The 21,009-nt window shown below is 41.1% G+C and overlaps 2 protein-coding genes across 4 annotated transcripts in view; one reads left to right on the top strand and one right to left on the bottom strand.

Annotated features, from left to right (window-relative positions):
- fbxl13 (F-box and leucine-rich repeat protein 13) overlaps positions 1–21,009 on the top strand; it is a 31,043-nt gene that overhangs the window by 6,517 nt on the left and 3,517 nt on the right. The window contains exons 7-10 of the mRNA XM_020040601.2: positions 14,787–14,839; positions 15,470–15,570; positions 16,774–16,903; positions 20,747–20,845. Coding sequence (XP_019896160.2) covers positions 14,787–14,839; positions 15,470–15,570; positions 16,774–16,903; positions 20,747–20,845 — 383 coding nt within the window. The remainder of the gene's footprint in view (positions 1–14,786; positions 14,840–15,469; positions 15,571–16,773; positions 16,904–20,746; positions 20,846–21,009) is intronic.
- LOC105022167 (leucine-rich repeat-containing protein 17) lies at positions 33–16,926 on the bottom strand. 3 transcript variants are annotated; one of them, XM_020040602.2, is made up of 9 exons: positions 16,844–16,926; positions 8,676–8,935; positions 7,436–7,492; positions 5,124–5,260; positions 4,058–4,397; positions 3,678–3,904; positions 1,546–1,701; positions 847–988; positions 33–717 (listed from the first exon to the last, which is right to left on the bottom strand). In XM_020040602.2, the coding sequence occupies exons 2-9, from the start codon at positions 8,801–8,803 to the stop codon at positions 456–458; spliced, it is 1,449 nt and encodes a 482-aa protein (XP_019896161.2). In that variant the 5' UTR covers positions 8,804–8,935; positions 16,844–16,926; the 3' UTR covers positions 33–455. The 3 variants fall into 3 exon arrangements, with proteins under 3 accessions (XP_019896161.2, XP_010888667.2, XP_019896162.2); XM_010890365.3 differs by lacking the exon at positions 7,436–7,492; XM_020040603.2 differs by lacking the exons at positions 7,436–7,492; positions 16,844–16,926 and having other exon boundaries at positions 8,663–8,699.

Here is a 21,009-nt window from a genome sequence, read left to right as displayed (position 1 = left end):
AACCCAAAGCGACTTAATGCAACTGAATTTAATTGACCAACCACAGTCACATTTTCTACAACATAAACATATAACATTTCTGTAATCTATACATTTTATCAGGAAGGAACCTAGTCTAGCTTGTGCTTATAAGAACTTCTAGCAAACCTCTTTAGCCTATTAGCATCAGCCTTTGGCTCTCTGGGGCAAGTTAAGGACCATAAATAATTACTTAACTAATTAACTGATGATTACCTGGGTGCGGCAAACCCAATAAAACCTGACACGTAGCCTGCAGTCTGTGAAATAAAATGTTTCCCTAACCCACTCACAAATCTCCAAAATAATTTGATTCACACTTTGTAGTGCATTTTTATTCTAGAATCTTTCAAATTCAATTTGATATAAGTTTCTGATATCAGCGCCACATTTGCTGTTTTGAAAGACAAAAGTTTGTTTCGCCGTGCAGTGGTTGTTTAATTCAACCTGGTAAGGCGGTACTTCTGCGGTCTCCTCAGATTTGCTGGTTCCACCTCCTTTTCCTCTAGTGACACCTGCAGCTCCATTGCCGTGTTCCACAGCTCCGGATCAGTCTGTTCTGTCTGGCTGCAGGCTCTATTGTAGGAGTGAACATAGTCCTCCACACTCTTCCCTCTGAGCTCGGGGGGGGAGTGGCACAGCAGGCCTGAGTGGGTCACTCCTGGGTGTAGACGCAGCCAGTACACCAGGTAGTGGATGCTGGAATATTTATTGTCTCTTTACTTCATGGTTTATTTAGGAGGGACAGGCACAGCTGAAACATTGACCAATGTAGTGATGCGCGGTGAAATGCATCGTACCCATACAGCGAATACTGTCACTACCCACCTATAGTCACACACCCAGGGGTTTCCATCCAGCCTTAGAAGGGACAGGAAATACAGATCTTCTAGGACTCCGTAATGAAAAAAACGCAGGCTGTTGTTGGACAGGTCCAGCTCATGAAGGTGGAGGAGACCGGAAAGGGAGGCTGAGAGGGAGAGGATGTGGAGAAATATGAGTTTCGTCCTTAGTAAGGTGCCTTGATCCTGTCTGGACAAAAGTCATATTAAATCATATGCGAGTGTGTCTTGTAGGCTGGCATGATCTGGCTTGATCTGAAGAATTTGTGGACATTCAAAGTGAGCGGACGAGAAAGGTGAGCTAGTTTTGTATAGTCGACAGCGCTGTGCACAGACCTGCCGAGGGGCATGTGCTGAATCTGAAGAAGTGGGTGGACCCTGTCGGCTCACACGACGAACGACGTGTTGGGAGTGACGTACGGGAAAAAAAAGGGATGGCCGCATGCCATCGGAGTGAGTGACGTGCGTAAAAAAAGACAGATGACACATGCCCGTCAGTAGGCACGAGCGACGCACGTACCCAAACCAGACGGGTACATGTCAACTAGAAAGGACACTAGATGACAAAGGGTGTGTGCTCTGCCTTACCTGTGCCTGTGCCTGAAGAGCGGGTGTCCCAGAGTTAACCAAAGTTACCTCACTAGCTCCTCAAACCTGATTGGTAGGATACCCTACTGGTTTATACCTGTGTCCATGTCCTCCAGGTTGTTGTGGCTAAGATTGAGTGACCTCAGCCTGCTGGCCTCCACAAAGTCTCTGCCCTTCAAGCGCCGGAGAGAATTTTGGGACAGGTCCATGCGAACTATTTCCCTTGGGATGTCTGAAGGAACCTCAGTCAGATCTAAAGACAGAAAGGGATAGAAAATAAGTGAGAATTAGTATTTATGCCTGTTTTTTAGACATGTTGTGGAGTATTTAGAACGGAAAGTGGTGAAAGAAACTTTTTTCTGAAAGAGCAGCAAACCAGATTCAAACCACACACTGGTAAAACACTCTAGGCCACAACAGTGAGAGTTGATGAAGACTGTCAAAATGATGACAGGAATGGTTTTCCAGTTATCCTAGGTTCCTGATTAAAACAACAGGACTGTGAGTGCCCACAGGTATCCCCTGGAAGAGGGACAGTTAAAAAACTGTCCGGGGGAGACATTGAGGGAAAGACTCCGGGATGCTGGCCTTCTAGGCAGAGTTCTTCCTCTGTCCAGTGTGTGTGTTCTTTTGCCCATCTTAAGTCTGAGATACAGCTTTTTCTTTGCAACTCTGCCAAAAAGGCAAAAAAATACTTTCTTCTAATGTATTTGTCCTCTTGCTCCTTGTGCATTGAGGCCTCCCACTCCTCTTTTTGTTCTGGTTTGAGGCAGTTTGTCCTGTTCTGTGAAGGGAGTGCTACACATCATTGTACAAGATCTTCAGTTTCTTGGCATTTTCTTGCATAGAATAGACTTCATTTCACAGAATAATAATTTACTGACAGTTTTATTTTGAGCCTGTAGTCGAACCCACAAATGCTGATGCTGAAGATACTGAACAAGTCTGAAGAAGGCTAGTTTTGCTTCTTTAGTCAGCATAACCGTTTTCAGAGGTGCTAACATGGTTTTCTAACAGGATCTTCTAATAATCATTTAGCCTTTTAAAATGAAAAAAACTTGGATTAGCAAACACAATGTGCCATTGGAACACAGGAGTGATGGTTGCTGATAATGAACCTCTGTATGCCAATGTACATATTTCGGCAAAAATCTGTCGTATCCAGGTACAATTGTCATTTCCAACATTAATAATGTCAACACTGAATTTCTGATCAATTTGATGTTATTTTCATGGACATATCATTCGTTATTTTTTTCAAAAACATGGAGATTTCTAAGTGACCCCAAACTTTTGAAAGGTTGTGTAACCTTGAGGAATTATCAGAATATTTCTATTGTTAATAAGTAACTATCTGAAAGAAAGCTCTGCTTGGTCTTTTTGAAATTCACACATTATCTTATTTAATTTGGAAAATTGTGTAGGATAACATGCCTTGTACATAATGAATATAACAGACATATTATTGACTTGGAATGGGAAAACCGTTATCTCAAACACGAATATCTTAAATTGGTAACCATGTTCTGTATAAGATCTTTTTGGAATTATAGGAATGATCGCCGGGAAACATTCCTTGCACTTCCCAGAAACGTTCCCATAAAAACTTTAACATTTCTTGTTAACTGGGCCCTGTTTGTAATTCCAAGAATCGTCTGAGGAATGGGGGTTTGTCATGCCTGTAGCGTGACGTGGCCTAGTTAGATAATCAAGAACATTCATGCTCTACTTATACAACGGAGAAATTTCTCTCCACTGTCCTGTTGCTTAAGTAGCACATTTTCAAGTATTAAACCAACACAAATAGAGGCACATATGCATGAGATATGCAGACTGGGCCTAGATTCAAACCATACACCCACATTGTCCTTCTAACCTGATGTCCGACAAACTCAATTGGTGTAATTATGAACCTCATCTGTTCCAGAGACACACACAAAAGGTCAGTGAAACACTCCTGAGAGCAGCTTTTGCAGCTTTGCATCCTGGAATAAAAACAACCACTGTGAAAATAAGGCAACACATAGCTAGGTAGATGAAAACCAGTCCTGTTTCAAATACATACTGCTAATTTTAGACATACGTTTTAATTCCCATGCTTAAATGGAATTAAGGAAAAACTGCTAACATCATCCACACCAGTCAAGAAGAATCAAACTTCAAGTATTTCACGATGTATTTGAACTAGGGGGGCCTGTTGATTCAGTGGTTGCTAGTTTTTGCCGTCACCTCTGCTCCTGCAGTCCATATGTGGTGTGGGGAACAGGTAGGTATGGCAGACGGTGGTGGCATCAGGCTTGCTCCTAAAGGGGCTAGGCTGCAGAGGGACTGTGGCGTTTCTCCCGTCCTCTCCCTTTGGGTCCGCAGTGGCACTGATGGGCTCCGGCTCCAGACACAGCAGTTCTGGATCCACCCTTTTCAGCTTTCTGCCCCTTAGCCTAAAAGGTTCCTCACACCTGAGTTACGATCATTTGGAAGGATAGAAAACATTTTGAAACAACAAAAAGTGCAAGGAACACAGATTTCTGTATGTATTTATAGTGTAATACGTTTGACCAATGCTCACACAAAACCTACTGACTACAGTGTCATATTCTAGTCCCACCCACCTGGCATGGTTACCCAGGTTACGGTTGCTGGGCACCTGCAGGGTGCGAACCAGACTTTCCAGGGTGCAGTGGCAGCTCCAGGGGTTGTCATGGAGACGCAAGTAGCGCAGTGACTGCATGGGGATGAGAGCCTCCTCGCTGAGCGTGCTCAGATGGTTGTGCTGAAGCAGGAGGCTGGTGAGGTGTGTCAGACCGAGGAATGCCTCCTCTTCCAACACAGAAATCCTGTTCTGTTGCAGGTCCAGACTCCTCAGGCCCTCATAGCCAGAGAAGGCCCTGTTGCGTAGGGCCTGAATAAGGTTGCGGGCCAGTAGCAGGTGGTCTGGGGGCCGTGAGAAAGCTGACGACAACAATGATCCTGATATTATTTTCATCTCATGGAGACTTTTCAAGACACAAATAGTTTCCTGATACTAGATTAACACACCCCTGGAAAAAGTACGCTCAGCAAAATAATTTGTCTTTAATCTGGAATGTAAAAGTAAAGTCCAAGAGTACGCTTCATCTGGCCCTATAAGATCTTTAAAGGCAGTAAAGCAGGGATTGGCAACTTGGTAATTAATTCAGAGCTAATATTTGGTGGGGCAGAAAATTATAGCATCTGAATTCACTGACATTACACTACATTATACAACATGGATCAAGATTTAAACTCTTCTGATAAGTAGTTACTATCTTCAATATAAAAGAAGTACAGTACTTCTGCACTGATAAAATATAAAAATATATGTATATTTCTTTGTGTTGAAAAGACAATCAGCTTGTAATCATGAGAAAATGTATGCTCTCAAAGCCTCAGAAGATAATAAAAACTGTTAGTGAATAATAGAGACAGACATAATTTCCATAATTTCTCCAATATTAAACCAAAATGTCATGTTTGCATGAATTTGTAGACAAATAGCTAGAACAGTAACTAGGAAGCTTTCTGAACAAAATGAAAATGACCCAGTGTAAGACAAAATGTTACATTTGGTATGGATATAGAAAGCCATCTGTTGCCAATCACTGCAGTAAGAAGATGTAAAACCATTAAAAAAGGTCAAATCCAGCCCATTATAGTTACATAAGGCAGAGGGGATGGAGGAGAGTTTTCTCCCCTGGCAGTCCATGAAGAGGTTTCCAGGATTGCTGAACTCTGAGCAGTCAGGGCCCTTATGGCTGGAGTCTCCCGATCTGCCTTGGCGCCCCCCACCTCTCACCCTAATAATAAGAACAGTCAAATTCAGCATGAGGGATAATATATGCAGCTATAATATAATATAGATAATACGTGCAGCTATGTATAATATAGATAATATGTATACCTATAATATAATATAGATAATACATGCAGCTATGTATAATATAGATAATATGTGCAGCTATAATATAATATAGATAATACGTGCAGCTATGTATAATATAGATAATATGTATACCTATAATATAATATAGATAATACGTGCAGCTGTGTATATAGATAATATGTGCAGCTATAATATAATATAGATAGTATGTGCAGCTATGTATAATATAGATATGTGCAGGTATAATATAGATAATATGTGCAGCTATGTACAGTGGGGAGAACAAGTATTTGATACACTGCCGAATTTGCAGGTTTTCCCACTTACAAAGCATGTAGAAGTCTGTAATTTTTAACATAGATACTCTTCAACTGATGGAATCTAAAACAAATTTTAAGTAATTCATTTGCATTTTATTGCATGACATAAGTATTTGATACATCAGAAAAGCAGAACTTAATATTTGGTACAGAAACCTTTGTTTGCAATTACAGAGATCCTACGTTTCCTGTAGTTCTTGACCAGGTTTGCACACACTGCAGCAGGGATTTTGGCCCACTCCTCCATACAGACCTTCTCCAGATCCTTCTGGTTTCGGGGCTGTCGCTGGGCAATACAGACTTTCAGCTCCCTCCAAAGATTTTCTATTGGGTTCAGGTCTGGAGACTGGCTACGCCACTCCAGGACCTTGAGATGCTTCTTACGGAGCCACTCCTTAGTTGCCCTGGCTGTGTGTTTCGGGTCGTTGTCATGCTGGAAGACCCAGGCATGACCCATCTTCAATGCTCTTACTAAGGGAAGGAGGTTGTTGGCCAAGATCTAGCGATTCATGGCCCCATCCATCCTCCCCTCAATACGGTGCAGTCGTCCTGTCCCCTTTGCAGAAAAGCAACCCCAAAGTATGATGTTTCCACCTCCATGCTTCATGGTTGGGATGGTGTTCTTGGGGTTGTACTCATCTTTCTTCTTCCTCCAAACATGGCGAGTGGAGTTTAGACCAAAAAGCTCTATTTTTGTCTCATCAGACCACATGAACTTCTCCCATTCCTCCTCTGGATCATCCAGATGGTCAATGGCAAACTTCAGACGGGCCTGGACATATGCTGGCTTGAGCAGGGGGACTTTGCATGCGCTGCAGGATTTTAATCCATTATGGCGTAGTGTGTTACTAATGGTTTTCTATGAGACTGTGGTCCCAACTCTCTTCAGGTCATTGACCTGGTCCTGCCGTGTAGTTCTGGGCTGATCCCTCACCTTCCTCATGATCATTGATGCCCCACGAGTTGAGATCTTGCATGGAGCCCCAGACCGAGGGAGATTGACCGTCATCTTGAACTTCTTCCATTTTCTAAGAATTGCGCCAAAAAAATAAAAATCATACAATGTGATTTTCTGGATTTCTGTTTTAGATTCCGTCTCTCACAGTGACAGACCACTACATGCTTTGTTAGTAGGAAAACCTGCAAAATCAGCAGTGTATCAAATACCTGTTCTCTCCCCTGTATGCATAATATAGATATACACTCACCTAAAGGATTATTAGGAACACCTGTTCAATTTCTCATGAATGTACTTATCTAATCAACCAATCACATGGCAGTTGCTTCAATGCATTTAGGGGTGTGGTTCTGGTCAAGACAATCTCCTGAACTCCAAAATGAATGTCAGAATGGGAAAGAAAGGTGATTTAAGCAATTTTGAGTGTGGCATGGTTGTTGGTGCCAGATGGGCTGGTCTGAGTATTTCACAATCTGCTCAGTTACTGGGATTTTCACGCACAACCATTTCTAGGGTTTACAAAGAATGGTGTGAAAAGGGAAAAACATCCAGTATGCGGCAGTCCTGTGGGCGAAAATTCCTTGTTGATGCTAGAGGTCAGAGGAGAATGGGCCAACTGATTCAAGCTGATAGAAGAGCAACTTTGACTGAAATAACCACTCGTTACAACCGAGGTATGCAGCAAAGCATTTATGAAGCCACAATACGCACAACCTTGAGGCGGATGGGCTACAACAGCAAAAGACCCCACCGGGTACCACTCATCTCCACTACAAATAGGAAAAAGAGGCTACAATTTGCACGAGCTCACCAAAATTGGACAGTTGAAGACTGGAAGAATGTTGCCTGGTCTGATGAATCTCGATTTCTGTTGAGACATTCAGATGGTAGAGTCAGAATTTGGCGTAAACAGAATGAGAACATGGATCCATCATGCCTTGTTACCACTGTGCAGGCTGGTGGTGGTGGTGTAATGGTGTGGGGGATGTTTTCTTGGCACACTTTAGGCCCCTTAGTGCCAATTGGGCATCGTTTAAATGCCACGGCCTACCTGAGCATTGTTTCTGACCATGTCCATCCCTTTATGACCACCATGTACCCATCCTCTGATGGCTACTTCCAGCAGGATAATGCACCATGTCACAAAGCTTGAATCATTTCAAATTGGTTTCTTGAACATGACAGTGAGTTCACTGTACTGAAATGGCCCCCACAGTCACCAGATCTCAACCCAATAGAGCATCTTTGGGATGTGGTGGAACAGGAGCTTCGTGCCCTGGATGTGCATCCCACAAATCTCCATCAACTGCAAGATGCTATCCTATCTATATGGGCCAACATTTCTAAAGAATGCTTTCAGCACCTTGTTGAATCAATGCCACATAGAATTAAGGCAGTTCTGAAGGCGAAAGGGGGTCAAACACAGTATTAGTATGGTGTTCCTAATAATCCTTTAGGTGAGTGTATATTATGTACAGCTATAACAGCTGTACTTATATAGTGGCATGTGGTTCAGTAGGTACAACACATGCTTGAAATGGGAAGATTGTGGATTCAATTTCCACAGAGGACCGGTATGTCACTGTATAAGAGTGACTGCTAAATGACTTAAAATACAGTCATAACACTTTTTAAAGTAACTGCCCAGAAGAATGACCACTTTGAAAATTTAATATTCACTAATACCCAAATAATGTTGTTGACTCATATTTGTGGTGAAATCTTATTTTGACGTACAAAAACTTTGAAGACCTACCTCAAACATTAATTTTAAACAGACCGTTTAAATGCAAAAGGAGAATAATGTGAGTTTGAAGTGGCTAGATAGCGGTCTTCAGAAGGGCTTAATCAGTTTGGAGTTGAGGTTTTCATATTGCTGTACACCATTGTTATACAGAAAGTCTGCTTTTGACATAATTAAAACATTTTGGAAGCAATTATAGGTCACATTTCTTTTTGAAACACTGCACAGTTACTTTATAATCTATCATGGACTCAAATAGGTAATAAAAGGAGAGATATAAGAGATTGTACATACTGTCCATCCATACCTGTTCTGTCTATGGCGATGTCTGCCTACTCTGAGACCCTTGCCCTGGCTGGCCTTCCTTGGCTGGGTGGATGGTGGGAGCAGCAGGAGGACTAGAAGAGCCAGAAGGAAAGGGGAGGTCACATGCATCTTGACCCCAGCTGGGGCTTCCTGTGGCTGAAGAGAGCTGAAGCTGGGGGAAGGTTGGATGTTTTACTGGATAACGGGAGTGGAGGTTTGTGGGTTGACCGTGTCTGATATGGTGGGATTCAGCTGCAGTTCCTACAGAGAGTTATATTTATCCCGATTAGGTATTGCACAAGTAGGTACCTTTCCTGCAGTCCACGTCAAACACATGACAAAGTAAAGAACACTCATAGGACAATATCACATAACACAGAACCATGAAAAATATTATTTACACACAATGTACAGTATACTGTACAGTGGATTCCATAAGTATTACCTTATAATGTATTTATAATGGTTTTATTGAGATTTCATTGTCCACATTCTCCACAAAATGAAAAAAAGAAATAACAATGAAAAATAAATCAGTATGCATATCCAGTGAATATTTGGCCCCAAAGAGAAATTCCTCTACTACTGTCAGGTGTAAAGCAGAACGAAGCCCACTTTTCATTAGGCAGCTGTGCGAACAAGCATCTAGTTTCTTATTATCCTGAAAAACTCCCCCGTCTTAATTCCGGTGTGTACCTAATACCATTATGGTAGACCCCACCATCCTTCAAAATATGGAAGAAATGTTGTGCTGGATCTTTCCCAAAAAACGAGACTTGCATTGAGGCCAAAATGTGTGTTCCTTTGACGTGTTTATTAGTTTATTTTTAGCATCATAATAGTGGTTTTAAGATTGCACCTTTTTGTACAGTCTTGTGAATAATTACACGTACTTTTGCTTGTGTGTTTTAGATCATTGTCTTATTGTAAGATCCATTCTCGGTTCAACTTCCGCTATTTTGACTCATGTTCTCTTTAAGAATGATCAAGTACAATATGAAATTATTCTTTTTGGGGATATCTTTTTGCAGAAGCCTCTTCCTTCATGACCGCTCATGTAGGCCAAGGTTATACAATGTCTTTCTGACAGTGGACTCATTGACTTTGACATTGATTATGTTAAGAGTGGCCCATATATCCCTGGCTGTTATATTGGGGTTCTATAAGACTTCTGTGATCATCTTTCAGTCAGCTCTTGGACTTAATTTGGTTGGACGACCTGTCTTACATAGATTTCCAGTGGTCTGGAATTTTCTACATTTTTCTCAATCCTTCCAAGTAACTCTATAAAGATTTGTTAATAATTTGCCCCTGTTTTGGTGCACCTGGTTTTATGTTCAAGTTCAAGGAGTCTTTATTATCCCCGAGGGGCAATTTGTTTTGCAGCAAAATGAAGTGCAACATAAACGACACATAAGCCATACATACAACAGACACTATCTAAGGAGAACACAAGTAAATACATACTACACAAAGGTCCACATCTCACATTGAATTATTAACAAAACCTATAGCAGTAGGAACAAAAGAGTTCTTGTGTCTGTTTGTCCTGCATTTAGGCAGACAGAATCTGCGGCCATATGGCAACAACATGAAGCAGCTGTTCAGAGGGTGGCTTATATCAGCCAGGACTGACTGGGCCTTCTTCAGGGTCCTTGTCTCGTATAGAGATTTTAAGTCAGTCAGAGAGTTCAGGGAAATTTTTCCACACACTTTAGTAATGTATTGCAGCCTGTTTTTGTTTTTAAGAGTGAGGGACCCAAACCAGCTCATAAAGGCAAAGGAAAGAATAGTTTCAATAAAACAACAATAAAACATCCTCATAAAGGTCTTATCGACATTAAAATTGCGAAGTTTACGATAAAAAAACATACGCTGGTGTGCTTTTTTACAGACAGCGTCAACCTGAGGTTCGAAGGTGAGTTTGTCGTCTATTATAATACCGAGGTATTTGTATTGCTTCACCACTTCGATAGCTTGATCATTAATAAGGGTCGGAGAGAGGGTGGGGGGATTCTTCCTAAAATCGATCAGCATTTCTTTAGTTTTTGCCGCGTTGATGTTCATAAAAGACGACTTGCACCACGCTGTAAATTCATTTAAAGTAGCGCCATACTCGGGGTCGTTATGAGTCAGCAGTGACACTATTACCGAGTCATCGGCAAACTTAACGATGTGACGCCTGGCGTGCTGGCTTTGGCATGCATTTGTATATAAAATAAATAAGATAGCGGAGAGGACGCAGCCCTGGGGGGAACCAGTGGAGGAAAAGAGAACATCGGATAAGATGCTATTCACTCTCACGCGTTGTGACCTGTCAGTTAAAAAGTCCATCAGCCAACAAATAAGACTATGATCAATATTAAAAGTATTCTTTAAGATCCCTGCCAAAATATGTGGTTGAATGCAGTTAAAAGCTGAAGAAAAATCAATAAAAAGCAGCCGCACAAAGCTCTTTGCACCCTCAAGATGGGTATAGATCAAGTTAAAAAGAGTACATGCTGCATCTTCCACTCCCCGTTTTGGTCTGTAGTAGAATTGAAGCGGGTCTAGTAGATCCTGTACAGAGTTCAATAGTTCATCTTTCACGATCTTCTCTAACGTCTTCATAACGAGGGACGTGAGTGCCACAGGCCTAAAGTCATTAAAAGACTCTGGAGTCTTATGTGAAAAAGGGGTAGAGAAAATTTCTGTTTGTTTTGTGTAATTGCACACATGGTTTTTATATAATTTTCGGTGTGATCTGTTAAATTCAGATACTTTTCTTATTGTGGTTTTCTTGACAATGATAGGAATTTACAACAACATTTCTAAAGAAGGACACTGTGTAAAATGCAGATAAAAACAGAATGCAATAATGTGCAAATCATTTATCCCTATATTTAATTGAAAATTATACAAAGACAACATATCAAATGTTGAAACTGAGAAATGTTATTGCTTTTGGAAAGATACGTGCCCATTTAGAATTTGATGCTAGCAACATGTCTGAAAACAGTTGGGACAGGGGCAAGTTTACCGCTGTGTTGCATCACCTCTTCTTTTAACAACACTGTAAGCATTTGGGAACTGAAAGGACAAACTGCTGTAGTTTTGAAAGTGAAAAGTATTCCCAAACTTGCTTGACATAGGATTTCAACAGTTTAGGGTCTCCCTTGTCATGTTTTTCTTTTCATAATGTGCCAAAATATAAAATATAAAAAATTCACAATAACCTGATTGCATAAGTGTGCACACCCTTAAACTAATACTTTGTTGAAGCACCATTAGAATTTATTACAGCACTCAGTCGTTTTCGTAAGGAGTCTCTTAGCATGGCACATCTTGACGTGCCAATATTTGCACTCTTCTTTGCAAAAGCACTCCAGATCTGTCAGATTGCGAAGACATGTCCTGTGCACAGCCCTCTTCAGATATCCCCACAGATGTTCAATTGGATTCAAGTCTGGGCTCTGGCTGGGCCTTTCCAAAACATTAATCTTCTTCTGGTGAAGCCTTGCTTTTGTGGATTTGGGTGTGTGCTTTGGGTTGTTGTCATGCTGAAAGGTGAACTTCCTCTTCATTTTCAGCTTTCTAACAGACGCCTGAAGGTTTTGTGCCAAAATTGCATGGTATTTGGAACTTTTCATAATTCCCTCCACCCTGACTAAGGCCCCGGTCCAGCTGAAGAAAAACAGCCCCAAAACATGATGCTGCCACCATCACGCTTCACTGTGGGCATGCTATTCTTTGGGTGATGTGCAGTGTTGTTTTTGCACCAAACATACCTTTTGGAATTATGGCCAAAAAGTTCAACCTTGTTTTCATCAGACCATAACACATTTCCCCACGTGCTTTTGGGGGACATGATGTTTGTTTTTGCAAACTTCAGTCGGGCTTGGATGTTTTTCTTTGTAAAAAAAGGCTTCCGTCTTGCCACCCTACCCCATAGCCCATTAATATGAAGAATACAGGAGATTGTTGTCACATGTAGCACACAGCCAGTACTTGCCAGAAATTCCTGCAGTTCCTTTAATGTTGCTGTAGTCTTCTTGGAAGCCTCCCTGACCAGTTTTCTCGTCTTTTCATCAATTTTGGAGGGACGTCCAGTTCTTGGTAATGTCTCTGTTTTGCCATATTTTCTCCACTTAATGATGACTGTCTTCATTGTGTTTCATGGTATATCTAATGCTTTGGAAATTATTTTGTACCCTTCTCCTGACTGATATCTTTCAACAATTAGATCCCTTTTGATGCTTTGGAAGCTCTCTGCAGACCATGGCTTTTGCTCTAATATGAAAACAACAAAAAAATCTGGAAAATCCTTCTAAAACAGCTGAACTTTATTTGTGATTACTTTAAATGATGGCAGGTGTGTAATAAATTCTATTTAACATGAGTTTCAATGTGATTGATTAATTCTGAACACAGCCACATCCTCAGTTGGTTTGCAACCAATAACCTGGTTGCAATCTTATGCAACAAGGTTATTATAAATATTTTTGTTTGTTCTTCAATTGAATTGTTCACTTTATAGGTCACATTAAAAGTGGAAAAAGTTCCTACATGATTTATCTTTGTCTCATTCTTTTACATCACAAAAACCTGGCATTTTAACAGGGGTGTGTAGACTTTTTATATCCACTGTGCATGCTGTAAATGATGAGATCACCAAACTTTGCAATTATATGTTGATAAATGTTATTCTTAAATTTGAAACCCTTCCCATCCTCACTTCTGACAGACGCATCATCCTGACCTGTTGCCTAATTAGTTGTGTGATATTCCACTAGGTTTAGTTTTTTAACATTACAAAACCTTTTCAGTCATTTGTTTCCCCTGTCCCAACCTTTTGAAACGTGTTGCTGGCCAAATTCAAAGTGGGCATACATTTTTCAAGATACAATAAAACAATTCAGATTCAACACTTGATATGTTGTCTATGTACAATTTTCTATTGAATATAGGGTTTAAATGATTTGCACATCATTGTATTTTGTTTTTATTTACATTTTACTCTGAGACCCAACTTCTTTGGAAATAGGTTGTAGCTCAAATATACAAAGCCAAAAATGTACAAAAAAGACAATTTTGCAGGAGTTACTTTTTCACATTACTGCATATAGGATGCAAGTTTTGGAAAATGTGTGTTCTGTATATGTGGGGTCACTGCACTTCTATATGAGAAAGTAATTATTATATGAAGGAGAAATTACTAATATTTTATTAACAATGCACAATTGTTTCTTTTAATGGTATATACATCTTTCATTATTTTGTCATTGTCACAATGTTATGGTCACCCAATACAACCAATGGGAAATAATATTGCTTTGGAGCAATGTTGCAAAAGTAGTAAAGATATTATCGATATAAGTGGATGCCACATATCCCAGTCTATTGGAAAAGAAAGGGAAGAAGTGGAGGACAAATATGGAGAAGGTGTGGAAACAGAGAGGCTAGGAGATAAAAAAAGGCAAGATGGACTTATGAGCAAAGAAACAAATTTGACAACTAACCACTACAAAGAATGACATTAAAGCAGTACAATGTATAAATAAAGCAGCATGATATACAAATTGAAGTGATTTATGGTGATTTATGTTCCTGTATTTACCAGCTGTTTTTTTAAGGTTATCCAGTCCTTAAATTATTTTGACCTGAGGACATAAAGATGCATGAACATGTTCCTATAGGTCCATTATGTCATGTATGTGCCCAGGCCATCAAACCCACTGGATTTCAAACTTGGAATTTCATGGCTAACTGATGTATGATGGTGATTCTCCTAATAGATTATGCACTTATAAATAACATAATACACCTCCAGCCCAAAAATTTAGGTTGGGATTTTTTTGTTATTTGCAAAATTCCAGGGAATGCATCTTTAAGTGTAAGTTCACCCCAGAGACACACACACCCTTTCGTAAATACAGTGAAATGGTTGTTTGTGGGCTTGTTGTCTACAGATAAACATTCCTTACAGTTTGAGATTTTTTTGTTGGCTTGTGTTTATGTGGATAATTTACCTGAGAATACAACTAACATGGAACAAAGTATACACATGTGGAAACATTTTAATATTGCTACAGCTGCTTTTTCTTCTCTCTCTCTTTCACCCCCTCTTTCCCAGGTGAATGCAGAAACCTACAGGAGCTGAACCTGTCTGAGTGTTCCAACATAAATGTGAGAAAGGGTTGGGTCTACGCTCAGTTACAAACTAACCTTTTAACTAGTTGAAAAGGGAGGAATTAAACAATGTTAAATGTTAAAACAGAAGATAAAAATGTAAATGTTGAAATCTCCTTTTAATGTCAGTTCATGCTTTTCATTTATATCCTTCTGATGTAATGGCAAACTTGTGAAATGTGACAGACAGGCTGGGGGGGATAAGTACTAGATATTGTCCTGATATTTCTATAACTTCATAATAAAAGCTACTGAGTTCTGCAGATAAGCACATTTCTTTCCATCAGACCTTCACAGTGGCCCGTTGTGTCTGTTCCTATCCTCCATTACCAACCAGATAAGGATAATTTGACAAAAGAAATGACATAGCTAAAAATGGAATAGGACATCTGGAATTCATAAGCAAAGTCATTAGCAGTAATGGAATGACACCTACCACTCACAGACAGAGAGACTGTGAGTGGTGATTTTGTAGATATTTTGAAATTGAGACCAAATGTCAATGTGGGTGCAGTGTGGAGTGGCAATAATGGGATTTATTCAGTTTATCTGGGTTTATATGTGTTAAACCCCCAAAAAGTATATTTGTAGGTATTTGATAAAAATCTAACTTTTCTCTGTCATCAGGATGAGATGGTCCAGATGATTTTAGAAGGCTGCCCCACTCTGCTCTACCTGAACCTGTCTTTCTCACCACTGACCAACGGGACTCTCAGAGAACTATCCAGGTAGACATCTACGGCCCTATCTTTTTCATGAGAGCACAGTGTTTATTTTATGTTTAAAACATCGCCTGGGTTAATGTCATTTGACATTCAAGACTGTCCACAAAGCCTCCATGAGGGTCTGTTATTGTTCACTTGGTTAAGTACTAAACTACCTAAAGTACTGGTCAAAGATGGAGCCTGCACTGCCTCTGTCTCTCTGATCTTCTTTTCTAAACTATTTGGATCTTTCTGCTGAAAGGGAGACTAGACGCCCAGGCCATAAATAGGATTTGCCAATATTTTATATCACAGTGACGTGGCGTGGAGAGACTTGACAGAGTGTTTCCAATGTATTATCCAGACTTTAGAAAGTACATTGTAACAATGCCAACATCAACAAAACAACTAAAATGTGTGTGTGTTTGTGTTTGGTATGCTGTGGACACACTGTCAGCGCCAGCAGGGTCCGTGACCATGTGTCTTGCTTTTCAATGCATAACAGTGTTTATAGTACAAAGAATGTTACACCTGAAAACAATTCCCTATGCTCTGTTTTCTCTTAAACTCTCTGAGGAACTCAGTGGTACCAGGCTGTTTTAACATATATTAAGGAACTGGCTACGAACAAACCTGCAGTCATTTCTGTTCAGTTCCAAATACTTCAAACTATTTGACATGCTGGGATGTTTATGGAAATGAAATGCTATGAATGCTCTGTGTGCTTGATGCATGTCATCTGTGCATCAATATTATCATATTGCTCTTTTGAATGCAAAATCTTTGCATCATCGTCATATTCTCAAAACATTACTGTATCCTCACTCCATTGATAGCAATGCATTCACATGAACTTCACCGGGTTAAATGCATTTCTTTTTGAAAACCTATTACCACTTTTGTGCTGTTACCAAGCTGACCTCACTCATCTCAAAAAGCCACTCACCCCCTTTTGGCACCCTATCCTGGTAATTCACTGGGTGCAACACATCCAGAAGTAAAATAATCATTGATATGTTTACCACCCAACCCCCGCATTCACTAACTGAAACTAATGGCTACCAGTGCAGAGTTGTGATTAAGTAACAGATTGGTATTACTCCAGAATATTACTTTTCAAGTCAAATACTATCTTTAGCAGATATAGTACAGATATGACGCCAACACATTGCCAATGGAGGCCCTTTACTCCTCACATGTTGATCTTTCACTCCACTTTCTGCCAAGGAGCTGTCTGAACCTGCAGTATCTGAGTCTAGCATGCTGCCGTAGGTTCACGGATAAAGGCTTACAGTACCTGGCTACAGGGAAAGGCTGCCACAAACTCATCCACCTCGACCTGTCTGGCTGCACTCAGGTCAGTTCCTGTGGTCCTCGCTGATCCGTAGGTCTCCTGGCTGCTTTAACTGTATCCACATTGGTTTTTTGTGCTTTTCCCTCCTCACTCTGTGTCCTCTGGCTCCCCGTCTATACTGGAGTCTGTTTGCGTTCTCCTTTTCCTTCTGAGCCTGTAGTTTGACCCTGAGATTTGAGAGAGGTTCTGTCTCTGGCTCTGAGTGAGTGGGTAGGAAGAGAGAGTAAAAGGGGAGGGGGTGGAAGGTACAGATAACACATGGGTTTTAGATGACAACAGTTGAGTTGTGTTCCCTGATCATAGCTCTGTAGGACACTTACAGGTTTGAAAATAAAACACCTTAACTGACTCGAAGCATTCTCTAACTCCACCTCAAGGCCAGGTAGAGACACCTAGCCCCCCCAGCAGCCTCACCTTCTAGGTGCTGGAAATGACAACATTCCTTGCTCTTCAACTCTTGGAGCAGTATGAGACAATATCTATTTACTGTTGTAGACAAAAATAACTAAATACCCGCAAGCCTAGCTGCAATTCAACTGCCCCCCTTTTGGGAATTATGTTTACCTTCACAAAATGCAAAACTAACATGTCTTTTTAGCCTGGCAAACTGGTAATTACAAAGATGGTTGGAAAAGATAGTGGCAAAGGCCACTAATTGCAGATTTCCTCTATCAAGACAAATTATATATGCAAGCTTTTGCATGTACAGTGGGGAGAACAAGTATTTGATACACTGCCGATTTTGCAGGTTTTCCCACTTACAAAGCATGTAGAAGTCTATATTTTTTATCATAGGTACTCTTCAACTGTGAGTGACGGAATCTAAAAAAAAAATCCAGAAAATCACATTGTATTAATTTGCATTTTATTGCATGACATAAGTATTTAATACAGAAAAGCAGAACTTAATATTTGGTACAGAAATCTTTGTTTGCAGTTACAGAGATCATACATTTCCTGTAGTTCTTGACCAGGTTTGCACACACTACAGCAGGGATTTTGGCCCACTCCTCCATACAGACCTTCTACAGATCCTTCAGGTTTCGGGGGCTGTCGCTGGGCAATACAGACTTTCAGCTCCCTCCAAAGATTTTCTATTGGGTTCAGGTCTGGAGACTGGCTACGCCACTCCAAGACCTTGAGATGCTTCTTACAGAGCCACTCTTTAGTTGCCCTGGCTGTGTGTTTCGGGTCGTTGTCATGCTGGAAGACCCAGGCATGACCCATCTTCAATGCACTTTCTGAGGGAAGGAGGTTGTTGGCCAAGATCTAGCGATACATGGCCCCATCCATCCTCCCCTCAATACGGTGCAGTCGTCCTGACCCTTTGCAGAAAAGAATCCCCAAAGAATGATGTTTCCACCTCCATGCTTCACGGTTGGGATGGTGTTCTTGGGGTTGTACTCATCCTTCTTCTTCCTCCAAACATGGTGAGTGGAGTTTAGACCAAAAAGCTCTATTTGTCTCATCAGACCATGATCTCCCATTTTTCCTCTGGATCATCCAGATGGTCATTGGCAAACTTCAGACGGGCCTGGACATGCGCTGGCTTGAGCAGGGGGACCTTGTGTGCGCTGCAGGATATTAATCCATGACGGCGTAGTGTGTTACTAATGGTTTTCTTTGAGACTGTGGTCCCAGCTCTCTTCAGGTCATTGACCAGGTCCTGCCATATAGTTCTGGGTTGATCCCTCACCTTCCTCATGATCATTGATGCCCCAATGAGGTGAGATCTTGCATGGAGCCCCAGACCATGGGAGATTGACCGTCATCTTGAACTTCTTCCATTTTCTAATAATTGCGCCAACAGTTGTTGCCTTCTCACCAAGCTGCTTGCCTATTGTCCTGTAGCCTATCCCAGCCTTGTGCAGGTCTACAATTTTCTCCCTGATGTCCTTACACAGCTCTCTGATCTTGGCCATTTGGTGAGGTTGGAGTCTGTTTGATTGAGTGTGTGGACAGGTGTCTTTTATACAGGTAACAAGTTCAAACAGGTGCAGTTAATACAGGTAATGAGTGGAGAACAGGAGGGCTTCTTAGAGAAAAACTAACAGGTCTGTGAGAGCCGGAATTCTTACTGGTTGGTAGGTGATTAAATACTTACGTCATGCAATAAAATGCTAATTAATTATTTAAATATCATACAATGTGATTTTCTGGATTTTTGTTGTCAGTTGAAGAGTACCTATGATAAAAATTACAGTCTTCTACATGCTTTGTAAGTGGGAAAACCTGCGAAATCGGCAGTGTATCAAATACTTGTTCACCCCACTTTATACTGCTGTCTAAATACAAGCTTTTGCCAACACTCCTATGGGCTGCAGGGCGACATACTCTCCTAAGAAATTCATCTATTTGTATTTTTTGTACCCAATTTTCTTTTTTTCCCACTTATTGGCATCCACAGCAGTGAAGTCACATGGGCCCATGTGTGTGAGGGCATGCTCACTAACGTCACAACCTCATTTAGCTGAATACTTGAATGCTGAGTGGCTGTTCTCATTTTTGGCATGTAAGAAAGCCAGTTGCAAACACAAGCTTGCCCTTCTTTCCTGAGTTCAAGGTGATTAAATCACATGTTTTAACTCGTCTCCCAGACTATAGGGCATACAGGAGATGGGATCTTTTTGGCCCTGGTGGATGGGAGGTTGGGAAGTCATCTGATGCCACATGCTTAGAAGGGGTACTGGAGGAGGATTTTTCATGCTGAGGGGGTAGCACCATGGTCGGTCTGTGGTTTAGCTGAAACTAAACCAAAACGAGCTATTAATCAGTACATTCTATGTGAAACCTCTCTAAGAAATGTTATTTCATTCCACACAGCAAAAAAATGCTTCCTCAAATTTAAAATAAACAACTTGAAATTGGAAAAACATCCTTGGGTCAAGCAAAATATCTGTCTATGGGGTGAAAACATTTTGCTTATAAAAGAAAATTCTGACAAGTAACAGTCTAATTCAGACGCAACATCAGTTTTAGAACAAAACAATAAGCTATTTAAAGCCTGAAAAAGAATGTCAGCGTTGTTTGTTATTATGTCGGAATTACATTTTTCTTTGGAGGAAATCATTTTAGTGTCTCAGAAAGAAGTTGTGGTGGCGAGAGGAGTCTGGCCACAATGTTGTTAAACAGCGACCTCTATGGTTGGGATGGTTGCAGGTCCAGAGCTGGATGGACAGGTCTACATGAAAACAATCCAGACAGGAGGTGCTGTGAGCACAGGCACAATAGGGAGTATGCTCAGGTTAAAAAAACTCATTTTGTATCTGTCTAGCCCATGAGTGCTTCATGTGCTCATGCACTGTGTCACCGAGGCTTCATGTGCACGTGCACCATGTCGCCGAGGCTTCATGTGCACGTGCACCGTGTCACAGTGAGTCTTCATGTGCACGTGCACCGTGTCACAGAGGCTTCATGTGCACGTGCACCGTGTCACAGAGGCTTCATGTGCACGTGCACCGTGTCACCGAGGCTTCATGTGCACGTGCACCGTGTCACAGAGGCTTCATGTGCACGTGCACCGTGTCACAGAGGCTTCATGTGCATGTGCACCGTGTCAACGAGGCTTCATGTGCATGTGCACCGTGTCACAGAGGCTTCATGTGCACGTGCACCGTGTCAACGAGGCTTCATGTGCATGTGCACCGTGTCACAGAGGCTTCATGTGCACGTGCACCGTGTCGCAGAGGCTTCATGTGTACATGCACCATGTCTCAGGTCCAACACCCCTGGGCAGGGTTAAGCCTTTGGGCTTATGTTTTTTTTAAGGATAGAGAAAATATGATTTTTAACGGGAAGACAAATTGGGTCCTCACAAATATGTGTTTGTTTGTGTTCTCCTTCCAGATCTCAGTGGATGGTTTTAAATACATAGCAGCAGGTTGTCCTTTGCTACAACAGATAGTCTTCAATGACATGCCCACTCTGTCAGACCGCTGTGTGCTGGTACGTATAGAACTTCCAGATAACTCATATTAATCCCTTCCAGATAGTCATTCAGGGACTGTTGTTTCTGAAAACAATTGCCATATTTATATATTCACATTTCATACATAGAAAGCTTAACTCCAGTGTTCACATTTTATACAGACATTGCGGTAACATGAATT

The sequence above is a fragment of the Esox lucius genome, chromosome 19, assembly GCF_011004845.1.
Source record: "Esox lucius isolate fEsoLuc1 chromosome 19, fEsoLuc1.pri, whole genome shotgun sequence".
NCBI classification, from domain to species: Eukaryota; Metazoa; Chordata; class Actinopteri; order Esociformes; family Esocidae; genus Esox; species Esox lucius.
Note: the sequence above shows the minus strand (reverse complement) of the source record. Positions and strands in the feature narration are given on the sequence as shown.